Source organism: Corylus avellana, chromosome 11 (assembly GCF_965113065.1).
Source record: "Corylus avellana chromosome 11, dhCorAvel1.hap1.2, whole genome shotgun sequence".
Classification (NCBI taxonomy): Eukaryota; Viridiplantae; Streptophyta; class Magnoliopsida; order Fagales; family Betulaceae; genus Corylus; species Corylus avellana.
Genome location: NC_142500.1, coordinates 7,479,913 through 7,492,276, shown reverse-complemented (window position 1 = coordinate 7,492,276; position 12,364 = coordinate 7,479,913). Strand labels below are relative to the sequence as shown.

The 12,364-nt window shown below is 35.0% G+C and overlaps 2 protein-coding genes across 3 annotated transcripts in view; one reads left to right on the top strand and one right to left on the bottom strand.

Moving 5' to 3' along the window:
* Positions 1–963: 963 nt before the first annotated feature.
* Positions 964–1,854, top strand: LOC132165108 (uncharacterized). Its single transcript, XM_088511516.1, has one exon. The coding sequence runs from the start codon at positions 964–966 to the stop codon at positions 1,852–1,854; it is 891 nt and encodes a 296-aa protein (XP_088367642.1).
* Positions 1,855–11,229: 9,375 nt separating this feature from the next.
* LOC132165568 (Small GTP-binding protein) overlaps positions 11,230–12,364 on the bottom strand; it is a 35,381-nt gene continuing 34,246 nt past the window's right edge. For both annotated transcript variants that reach the window (XM_059576190.2, XM_059576191.2), the window contains exon 22: positions 11,230–11,643. In XM_059576190.2, coding sequence (XP_059432173.2) covers positions 11,548–11,643 — 96 coding nt within the window. In that variant the 3' untranslated portion in view covers positions 11,230–11,547. The remainder of the gene's footprint in view (positions 11,644–12,364) is intronic.

Genomic DNA, 12,364 nt, shown 5'->3' with positions numbered 1-12,364 from the left:
ATTAAGAGAGTAAAAACAACACTTGGGAAAGCTTAAAACTTCTAGATATCAACAACTAAGCTATTGAAAATTAAGACTCTAGCAACAACATACAAAGAGGGTGTAGGGGTTACCTCTCAACAAGCAAGCTTTCCAAGAATTCCTCCTCATTCTCCAAGGATACTCACAACCTCACACACACTCAAAAATCAAGGCAACAAGGTTCTTCTAAGGCTTCAGAGGCTAAATGAGGGTTGGGGTCGAATGGGGGTATGGGCTATTTATAGGGGAAGAAGCTAGGGGAAAAATGGAAAAACTTCTGACAAATGGGGAGTGCTCGTATGGTCCCCGGTCAAGCGCTCGTGTACTGTTCACAACGGGCCAAAAATGCTTTCCAAGCGAATGATTTGGGTATTAACCATGGGTCTGAAAAATGGTCAACAAGTGTTTGTGTATTGTTCATGCGAGCACTTGTGTATTGTTCACAAAAGGCCAAAAGTGCTCAGAGGTACGATTTCACGAGTATGGTGTGAGGTTCAGACGAGTGCTCGTGTGGTTCCCTGGATGAGTGCTCATCCAGAAAGGGTTTCTTGGGCTTTTGCTTGCTAAAAGGCCCTAAGGGCTTAGGCCCATCAAAGAAGGTTTTAGGGTTTTTTTGTTTCGGGCCGATTTAGGAGGCTATTACCTTGTTGAGTAAGGAGTTAAAACTCTTTTTAAAACAATTTAAAACGTATAGGTATTACACTTCTAACTGATGAGCAAGGCCAGTCCACTCTTAATCCAGAATACTCCATTTGGAACAAAAAGGATTAGTTCTTATTGACCTGGATCAATGCTACCTTATCTGAAAATGTCTTGGCTACAGTATATGGCTTGAATACATCAAGGCAGGTATGGTCTGCCTTGGCAAGCAGATTTGCTTCCCAATCTTGATCAAGGATCGCTCATATCAAGAGACAACTACAACATCTAAAACAAGGTTCTATGACCTGTTATGAATATCTTCGAGCTACAAAGGTTTGGGCTGACCAACTTGCAGCTGTGGGACATCCAATTGATGATGAAGATCTAATATCTTTCATCATTAGTGACCTAAATCCCATATACAATTCATTCATTACATCTTATATTTTTGTAACCCGTGAAAATTCATTAAGCTTTGAGGATTTTCAAAATGAACTTTTGAATCATGAAATGCTGCTTAACCAGCAGCATGCTGTTACTCCTAACTCTTCTACATTTGCTTTGTTTACTCAAAGACCAGGTGCCAAGCAATATCAGTTCAACTCAAAGGGAAAGATGCCTCAACAAGTCAAATACCCCCTCATGGTAAGCATTCCAAGTATCCTACACATGGATTCTTTGGCCCACGACAGAGATCTAGAATGCCACTCAACTCCAATGCTACTAAAGGACCTAACTTTTTTTTCTAGTGAAAGTTCCAACAATCCTGGTGGTCGTTCCCATTTCAACACTGCTGATGCATCCAACTCTAGCAAATCTCCAAGAGCTCTATGCCAAATTTGTGGCAAGACAAGCCACCAAGCATTAGACTGCTTCCACCGCATGAACTTCTCCTATCAAGGTAGGCACCCACCTCCACAGTTAGCAGCCATGGCAGCCCAAACTAATGCTGCCATTGATGATCAAGAATGGTTTGCTGATAGTGGTGCAAATGCCAACATCACCAACAATTTGGAAAATCTGAACATCCAACAACCTTTTGAAGCGAATGAGACTGTTGAAGTAGGAAATGGATCAGGCCTTACCATAGACAATGCTGGTTCAGCTCTTCTACATACTCCCAAATCTCATTTTCATCTCAATAAAATTCTTCACTATCCAAATGCATTTGCAAATTTAATTTCCATTTAATGTTTTTGCGTTGATAACAATTGTTATTTTATCCTAACATCAAATCATTTCTTTATGAAGGACATGCTCACCAAGGCAACCCTTATGGAAGACAAGATTGAAAATGAACTTTATCCAATTGGTTTTCAAAGGAGCTCATTTAAGGCCAGACGTGCTCTAGTAGCCTTTTTAGGAATAAAGACCTCCTCTTTAATTTCACACTTTATATTAGGCCATCCTTCAAATGATGTTGTTTCTAGACTTTTCAAGTCATTTAATTTTCATGTTTTGAATTCATAATTTGATTCCAATAAATTAATCCTCTGTGATTCTTGACAACTTGGAAAGAGTAAAAGGCAACCTTTTTCTACATGTAATCGTTAAACATTAACCCCATTAACTTAATTCATACTGACATTTGGACCTCACCCATCACTTCAATGAGTGGATATAGTGTTATCTTCATAAATGATCACTCACGATATACATGGTTATATCCACTTCAAACCAAATCAGAGGTCTATGAATGTTTTGTTAAGTTTAAACTACTTGTTGAAAAGCAATTCTCTTCCACAATCAATCAACTCCAATCTGATGGTGGTGGTGAATACACATCCCCAATTTTTCAATCCTTCCTCACTAAAAATTTGATTATCCACCGCAAGTCATGTCCTTACACTTCACAACAAAATGACCTTGTTGAGAGAAAATTAATTCACATCTTAGAAACTGGTTTGACTCTCCTAACTTATTCTCATCTATCAAATAAGTATTGGGTTGATGCATTTCTCACAAGTGTGTACCTAATCAATCGGTTGCCAACACCAACCTTGGAAAATGTTAGTCCTTTCTTCAAATTACATCAAAAGGAACCAAATTAGCAATGACTGAAGGTATTTGGTTGCAAATGTTATCCCCTGTTGCGGCCCCTTGGTCTCCACAAACTTGAGTTTCGATCTAAGCCATGCATGTTTCTTGGATATTCTTATCCAGGGTACAAGTGCCCTGATCCCATCATAAACAAGGTCTACTTATCATGCCATGTGGTCTTTGATAATCAAACTATTCCTACAAAAGATGATGTTACATCTCAGCTGACCTCCAAGGTCAATGCCACCGGTGACCTGCCCTTCCTACCTCCTGTAAGTTCTTCTTCTCTTGATATTTGTCACAGTTCCTACACCACACCTATTAATTCTACAGCTGCTGCAAATCCCAGCACCAATTCGCTTCCTATAAGTTCTTCTCCTCTTGATATTTCTCACAATTCCTGCACCACACTTGTCAATTCTGCAATTGTTGCACATTCTAGCACCAATTCCCCTATACTTCCTTCCTCTCATAGTTATGAGCCTTCTTTATCCCTCTCTGATGCACACAATACTCCTGACCAATCTACCAAACCAGATCACTCCGTTACACCAATTAAGCCTCCCTTAGATAGCCATTCTGCCACTCAGGAACTTATTCCTTCTCCATCAGCTCCATCTAATGTGCATCCCATGACTATAAGGTCTCAGACAAGATCTCTTAAACCTAAGACATTTTCAGATTTTTCACCTTTATCATACCATCAAACATCCCTTAAAATCTTACCATACCACATTACAAGAGTCTAAACCATCTTGTTTTAGTAAGGCATCCCTTGATCCTTGGTGGCAGCAAGGAATGGCAGAGGAGTTCCTGGCCTTAATTTCGAATGGTACATGGAACTTATGCCCTCCTCCTTATACTTAACATATCATTAGCACCAAATGGGTGTATCGTATCAAGCATAAATTAGATGGCTTGGTTGAAAGGTTCAAAGCCAGGTTAGTTGCCAATGGTTATGAGGAACTGTGGTTGTAAATGAGCTAATACACTCGACAGCTCGCTCGGTTAAACTCGAGCTCAACATTGTACAAGATCGCTAGTTACTGTTGAAGCCCGCTCAATTAGCTAGTGTTACATACCTGGCTCGGTTGATTAAACTCGACGGGGGCTCGTGAGTTCAACCCCTTTAAGTCATGAATCACTTGACTCGTCTGGCTTGTTAGCCTAACTTGTTAGCTCGTTCATAGATCTTGTATATATGTTATATAGAATATATTAATAATTAAGTAATATATGTTATTTAATATTTATATGTGTATGTATTAGTTAACATACTAACTAGTTAGTTCATAAACTAACATATTGATAGCATTAAACAATACTTAATTCAATAACATTATATTTAATTTGATAGCATTAAACGCATTGCAAGTTTGTGCTACTGCTTGTGATTCTTGTAGAGTTGTTTCTTCTAGAGTTCTTGTAGTTTTACGAGATTTTTGTTTTTTGTTTATGTGAATTACTCTATTTTCGATATTTTTTATAGTGTTTTTCTGCTTTTGAAAGCGAAACAAGGCAACAATTTATTAGATTGATAAGCATAAAAGGAACATAAATACTTTCGAAACACCAAAAAAATATTAACATTGTACCTTATGTGATGATTGATTTGATTGCGTTTAATGTTTAGTGAAAGATTTTGTTTTATTTTGTATTTATAAAAAATATTTTGTTTAGTTTGCTTGAATTTTTTTTTTTAGAATGTTTAGACTGAAATTAGGTCTTTAATTTTTGTTATGAAAATTATTTAATTAGGATTCATTAATTGGGGCCTAATTTATAATCTAAAAATACTAAATGCCTAAACGGCGCTGTCGGTGTGCATTGATATCTGTTGAGAGCCGAAAGTTCAAAACACTGCATTTTAATTCTTGGTTTTGGCTAGGGGTGTCAACCCGGTCCGGTTTCCCGGTTTTTGGCCAAAACCGGAACCGGAACCGGGGTACCCCGGTTCTCAATTTTGAGAAACCGGAACCGGAACCGGGACCCCGGTTAACCGGGGTCCCGGTTACCGGCCGGTTCCGGTATTACCCGGTCCGGTAACCGGTTTTTTTAAAAAATTGATTTTTGGGCTTATTTTAGGTATTGGGCCTAAAATAAGCCAATTTTTTTTTTTCATAAGTTGGCCCATTTTTTTAAAAATCTATTAGTTTCTTTGTCTAAATTAAAGGGGCTTTGTTGTGATTGTTCCAAATAATTAAAAAATAAACCTTAAAAAGTCCAAAAATCCTAAAAAATCATTGTTTTTCGCCTATTTGGGCCTTAGAAATAAAAATTTAATTTTTTAAAATACCCTAAACCTAAACCTAAGTGTAAAAAATATTAATATATATAATATATATATATTAATATATAAATATAATAATATATAAATATTATTAAATAAAATGGAAACCCGGTTCCGGTATTCCCGGTAAAAACCGGGTACCAAAAACCGGTACCGGAACCGGGGTACCCGGGTTTTAGATTTTTCAAACCGGAACCGGAACCGGGACCCCGGTTTCCTGGTTTCCGGTTTTCCGGTTTCCCGGTTTTCCGGTTCCGGTTCCGGTTCCCCGGTAATTTTTGACACCCCTAGTTTTGGCATAAAGAAGCATGAATTAAAGCGAAAATGTTGAAAACATTTAATTGATTTGGTTTTTCAATGTTTGACCATTCTTTCTTTTATTTTTATTAAATTTAAAGCTAATGTGAAATGTATACTATGTGGGTAAACTCACACTCCTCCATCTGAATCAACAACTAGGGTTAAATCCTCAGCAACGCAACTTGAATCTACGCTTACGATCGCTGCATCGAGTCACAAGAAGCAAGTCTCATCTAGACGCACGTGGAGGGGATTAACATTTAATACCATTTAAATGTTTGAATGGGGCCCATGCCTAACATAGGGCATGCATGACACTATGATAGCCTAACTAGTAGGGTAACCGCTAACCGCTATAACCGCCAACCGCCTAACCGCCTAACCGTCTAACTGCATTAACCGCTAACCGTCTAACCGCTATAACCGCATAGCGGTTAGCGGTTAGCGGTTATTGGGTCTACTAACCGTAACCGCTAACCGCCTTTTTATATAATATATTTTTATAATTATAATTATAAAAATATTTATACATATAACATAATCACTTGATCATTAAATCACAATTTTAAAAAAATAATAATTAAATCACAATTTGAGTATTAATATATTATCACTATAATTTATATGATTATATCATATAATCACTTGATCATTAAATCACAATTTTTTTTAAAAAAATAATTAAATCACAATTTGAATATTAATATATTATCACTATAATTTATATGATTATATCACATGAGATTGATCATTAAATCATTTAATTATATAATAACAAATTATACATATATAATATGACATAACTCATAAGTATACCAATTCATACTAATACAACAATTAAATATCTAGAGACTTATTTTCAATATATGTTATAAACTTATAAGTCTATATAAGTCAACATATGTATGTGAATAATATAAATGTATAATATCAATACTTAATCATATGATTCAATAACAATTCAAATACTTTATTCACTTCAAGTAAATCATATTATTAATGTACAATGAAGATATGATTCGTATAATATCAAATTAAGTAATTGACATTGGATTAAACAATGACCAATGTGTTTCTTATAAACACAATTTAAGTATTAATGTATTATCATTATAATTTTAGTAATTTATATATTATCACTATAATTGATATGATTATATCACATGATGACTTGATCATTAAATCATATGATTATATAATAATAAATAATACATATATAATATAATATAAGTCATAAGTCATAAGTTAACAAGTTAATCATATGATTCATGTACAGTGATAATCACAATTGATTCAATTGAATTAAACAATATATTACTTATAACTACAAGTCTACAATTTAATTAAAGCATTATTAGATACTTTAGGAATTTAGGATTTAAGAGTTTGAACATTACCATTTCTCATTAGATATTAAGTTCAATTCAAAGAAAAAAGATTATAAGTAAATATGATAAGAATTTAAATAATTAATCATATGAATCATATGATATAATTTAATGAGACTATATAATTATATAATATCAAATTAAGTAATTGACATTAGATTCAACAATGTATTACTTATAATCACAATTGAAGTATTAATGTATTTGTATTATTTAATGTTTTATTTGAACTTATTTTATATGCTTTGTGTTGAACTTTTTTTATATATTTTTTTATATGTTGTGACAGTTGTCTGAATTCTGAACTTTTTTTTGTATGTTGTGTTGAATTTTTTTTATTTTATTTTTTTTTATTTTATTTTTTTTTTAAAAAAAGGTTAACCGGTTATGATTTAATATTTAAGGAAATTTTTTTAAAGTACAAGTAAATGTAAATTTTGGGTCAAATATTTTTGATTTTTCAATATGGGTTCTTTTTATAGCAATTGGACCCAAGAAGATATTAAAAATACAAGAAAAAAAAAATGAGGGTAAAAAAAAGCCCAAAAAAATAAGCCCAAAACGCCTTAAAAAAGGCCAAAAAAAAAAGCCCAATTTTAAAAAAGCGGTTAGCGGGCGGTTATCTATTTTACTAACCGCTAACCGGCGGTTAACCGCTAACCGCTAAGCGGTTAGTGGTTGCGATTAGTGAAATCTACTAACCGCTAAGGCGGTTACGGTTAACGGTTTTTGCCACTAACCGCTAACCGTAACCGCCTTTGCACCCCTACTAACCAGGCATGTTCCCAAGGGCGAAAAAAGCAATCTTTGATGTTAACCTAGGCCGTTCGGTATTTACACCAACCAATCATAGCTGTTCATTGAGAGTATAGGTTACAGCTATAATACACTTCATTATGAGGAATTATATGGTGTTTTATATATCTATGAGATCGCTATCTTTAATATTATCTGACACCTTATATTTTATCAACAAATCCATGATTATATTAAATGGTAAAGATCACAATTTTCATCGAATCCGCTACATTCACACGTAGGGCGTACAAAATAAAAAAGTTATCGGTGGTTAAGTGGTTAAGTTGAAATTTTATTTTTGAGATATCCAAAAGAACCAAAACCAAGCGAGTTGCTCATTTCTTCCCCCCCCCCCCCCTTTTTTTTTTTTTGGGTAAATACTTCGTTTTGTCCTTTGGTTTTGGTTCATTTGGACCTCATTGTTCCTTCTTCCCCAAATCCCTTATGATCTCTATTTTGTTCCTGGTTCGAAGGGAGAATCTGTAGCTTGTCTCTCGATTCTTGTAGAAGAATACAAGCTATGAAGCTTCAAGCTACTAAGGTAGTTATGTTAAATATACCATTCGATTTTCTTATGATTTTTCTTTCAATTACTAGTTATGTTTTTAGTATCTTTAATCTCTATTCAAAATATTGTTAATGTAGTTCCTTCTTTTTTTTTTTTTTTTTTTTTTTTTTGCCCTTTGTTGCAAAGGGTTTATACCCTGCCACGAGCTCAAGCTTAAGTCGAGATCTCGAAATTATCCTTTTGTCGATCTCGAGCTCGATCCCAAGCTATAAACGTTCCCAGGGAACGAGCAAAGCCGAGCCGAGGTTCTCCTAGCTTGGCTCAGCTCGAGCTTGGCTCGTTTACTGGTCCTCTAAAACAAGTTGGTCTGAGTTTGCCAAAGCTTGGCTTGGCTCGTTTACAGTCCTATAAGGAACAATGTGGGATTGATACTGAGACCTTTAGTCCAGTGATTAAATTATCTATCATTCGTGTAATCTTATCACTAGCAGTTAAATTTGATTGGAGCTTTCGGCAATTGGATGTTTTTAATGTCTTTCTCCACGAAGCCCTTGTTGAAGAAGTTTTCATGCGTCAACTAAAAGGTTTTGTTGACAAAGATCATCCTCACTTTGTGTGCAAACTGAATAAAGCTCTTTATGGCTTGAAACAAGCCCCATGAGCTTGGTTCAAGAGACTATCATCTTTCCTGTTGGAACTTGGCTTCATTGCCTCACTTGTGGACTCATCATTATTTATACTCAAGTCTAGTGCCATTCATATCTTTATGCTAGTTTATGTTGATGATATCATCATCACCAAGTCTCATTCTTTAGTTATCCAGACTCTCATCACAAAGCTGCAACTTGAATTTCATCTTAAGGATCTCGGGCCTCTTCATTTTTTCCCTGGAATTCAAGCATCTTGGACTGCTACTGGTTGGCATCTCTGCCAAGCTAAGTATATATACAATCCCCTCCATCGTGCTCATATGCAAGAGGCTAAACCAGCCAAGTCTCCCTCATCTTCAGGTATGAAACTTTCCAAGTTTGAAGGAGATCTCTTGACTGATCCTATAGAATATAGACAAGTTGTTGGTGCTCTCCAATATTGCACCCTTAACTCGGCCTGAAATCTCCTTTTCAGTAAACCAACTTTGCCAAAATATGCATGCTCCTACCTTTGCCCACTGGTCAACTGCTAAAAGGGTGTTGCATTATCTCAAGTCCTCAGCTGTCCATGGTTTGTATTATCAAAAGGGATCCTTGCATCTCACGACTTACTGTGACAATGATTGGGCAAGTGATCTAGATGATAGACGATCCATAATAGGCTTTTTTGTTTTTCTAGGTCGCAATCTGGTTGCATAGAGTGTCAAAAAGCAACCTATCATCTCCCGCAGCAGCACAAAAGCAGAATATAAAGCCCTTGCCATAACCACTGCTGAAATGTTTTGGTTGTATATGTTATTTAAAGACATTCGCATTGTCTTATCCACTGCTCCTACAATATGGTGTGACAATGTAGGTGCTCTAGCATTGGTAGCAAATCCGGTCTATCATGCTCGAACTAAGCATATTGAGGTAGACTACCATTTTGTTTGTGAAAAGGTACTCAATCAGGATATCATCATCAAATTCATATCGACTGATGATCAAGTAGCTGATGTGTTTACAAAAGGATTAGGCTTAGCTTGGTTCCTCTATCTTCGTCTCAAGCTCATGATGATTCCATCCCCCATGAGCTTGCGGGGGGCTGTTAGAGAGAGTGTAGCTGTTGCAGAAAATCCAGCTAGTAATTCTTCATACTTTGCAAAAGGAAATCACGATCACAATCTCCAATATTCCTCAACTGCTGAAATTGTGGAATTCAATCGTGATGCTCAAGCTACAGCCAAGGCAATCTCAACTACAATGGGCAAGAATTATCTCAATCACCTAAATCTTGTTCATCAGCTAGCCTTGGCAAAAGACATACAAGGAAAGTCTTACGATACTCTGCATCAATCAATCTTGGGTGTGATGCAACCTAGTTTCCTCTCAAAGACAATAAAGAAGATCAAATCTGACAAGGAAACATATATCGTATACATGACTGTGGCAGAATCAATTTGTAATTAATTGTTTATTTTCTCTTTTTTTTTGGTTGAGAAACATGTGTATATAATGATGTATGCACTCTGTGCAAAAGTAAAGTTCTGCAATACAACTTTATTTCCATTTTTTCATGTAGGTCCTTGCAATGTTTATGAAACATCTATGCAAGTAAAAATACCAACTTTTTACACGGAACCTTACACATTTATAGAGAAACCCTAGTTTCTTCAAAACTCTCATCTTTTTCCATATTTTATGTCTCGTAAGACTTGGGCAGTACAGTGATGTGTTTACGTGTGTAAACAAATCGAATGCAAAACCTCTTTTTAGAGATCTTAGGAAAATAACCTCAAAACTTTCTTTGATCAAAATTAAGAAATACAACATAACTACCTACACGATTATCGTAATTTGAGCAGCATCTCATTAATATAAATATTCACTTATTTTATACTGCAATATGAGCATTGTAACAATAATTTAATAATTGTAGCATAGCCACATATAAATTTATATAGACATTACTAGTAACTTTTGGAGTTTTATATTCACTTGTTAATTGTTGCGGTTTGTAGAGTATAAAGCTGAAAGTAATGGGCTAGTCTTACGATTGTATTAACTAGTTAGCGGGCTTAGTTTGTTAGCAGTTAGTTATTGGGTTGGTCATTTTAAGAAAAAGACTTACCTGTAATTTGTTTTTAGAATACAACCATCCGAATTAAGTTTAGTAAATAAAAGTTAATTATAAATAATATACATTATTTTTTTAATGTATATATGTATGTATATTAATAAATATATATGAGTCGAGTTCACAAGTGAATCAAACTTTATATGAGCCTTTTATGAACGTTAACCAAGTGGAGCTAAGTTATATACAGATATTTATCGTTTAATAGTTTCGTATTCATGAACAACCCGTTAAATAATTAAGTTGAGTTCGAGCCAAGCCTGAGCGTGTTCAAGAGTAACTTTACCATTAGTTTTATTTATTTAGGATAAATTTGTAACTCTAATAGATTTGCTACATGGAACATACAATTGGGGCATGACTAGTTAGACAAGATCCATGTGTCATTAACTCAGTGGTCCGACGTGATATGTAATTAATTAACTGGACGGTAGGTTGACAAATGGATCTTAATTAATTTTGTAAAAGCTAAGGACTTGTCAAAATAAAAACCTAGAAACTAAATTTATTTTTTCCCCTTTTTTTTTTTTCATGAACCCTTAGATTGCTATTAACCATCGTAGCATAAATCTGAATACACTAATCTGTATACAAATAATTGGAGGAAATGAGAGGCTCCCAACAGGTGACCCACTCCCCTATCAAAATGTTACTTTCAAAACAAAAAAAAAGAAAAGAGAGTATAAAATGTGGGCCTAAACTGACCCTATGAAACAAAAACCAAGAGCATCTCATATTTCCCACAATTACTAGAACTTCACTATAATCTTACAAAACTACAAAGAAATATGATATCATAATACCTCCTTTTCAAGTTTCAACACAGCCATGAAGGCTTCTTGAGGTACATCAACTTTACCGATTGCCTTCATTCTTTTCTTCCCTTCAGCCTGAAAGAAAAAGATAAGAAAACACTTATGTACAATACTAACTGCAAATCAGAGATTTTATATCACAGGAATAATCCATTGCATAATATGAAGCTTCCAAGTACATTAGAACTGCAAGCTAAAAGACCTTTTCCTTTGTCACTGTTGAACACAATATGATAAAATTGTTTTTTAAAGTAGTAAATATACATCAATGCACAAAGCATGGGATCAAATAAGCCATTGATAGACTCCCCCCGCCCCTCCATCCCCCGGGGGGAAAAACAAATCCCATAGTTTGAAAGTTGGGATCTCTAACAATCAAGTGGGAGATGGGAATAGTGATCAAAATTTAGTTGTCTGGATTGACACTCAAGATCTCAGACACCCTTCTCAACTATTTGATGCAGCACTCATAGACAACTAGGGTTTCCCCCCAAAGGGGTAATCATGGAAAATGTGAAAAGAACAACATTTTTTTTTTTTTGAAGGAGTGAAAAGAACAACATTAAACGAAGCATGAAGGAGCATTTTTCTAGCAGCAAGCTACTTTCTAAGGCACTTCTGACAAGCATGAAACATTTGTCACTGATTGCTAAGAAGATAAAAGCAAAATTGCAAGGGTAATAATAGGTAAGCGACAAGACACCAACATTGGGAATGATAGGTAATGCGACATGCTGACGATAATCCTATTATATAACCATGCAATTGTGTGGCAGTCAGCTCTTGTATTTCAGGA

Coding starts and splice junctions, on each gene's coding strand:
- LOC132165108 (XM_088511516.1), top strand. CDS start 964: ATGACCTGTTATGAATATCTTCGAGCTACAAAGGTTTGGGCTGACCAA.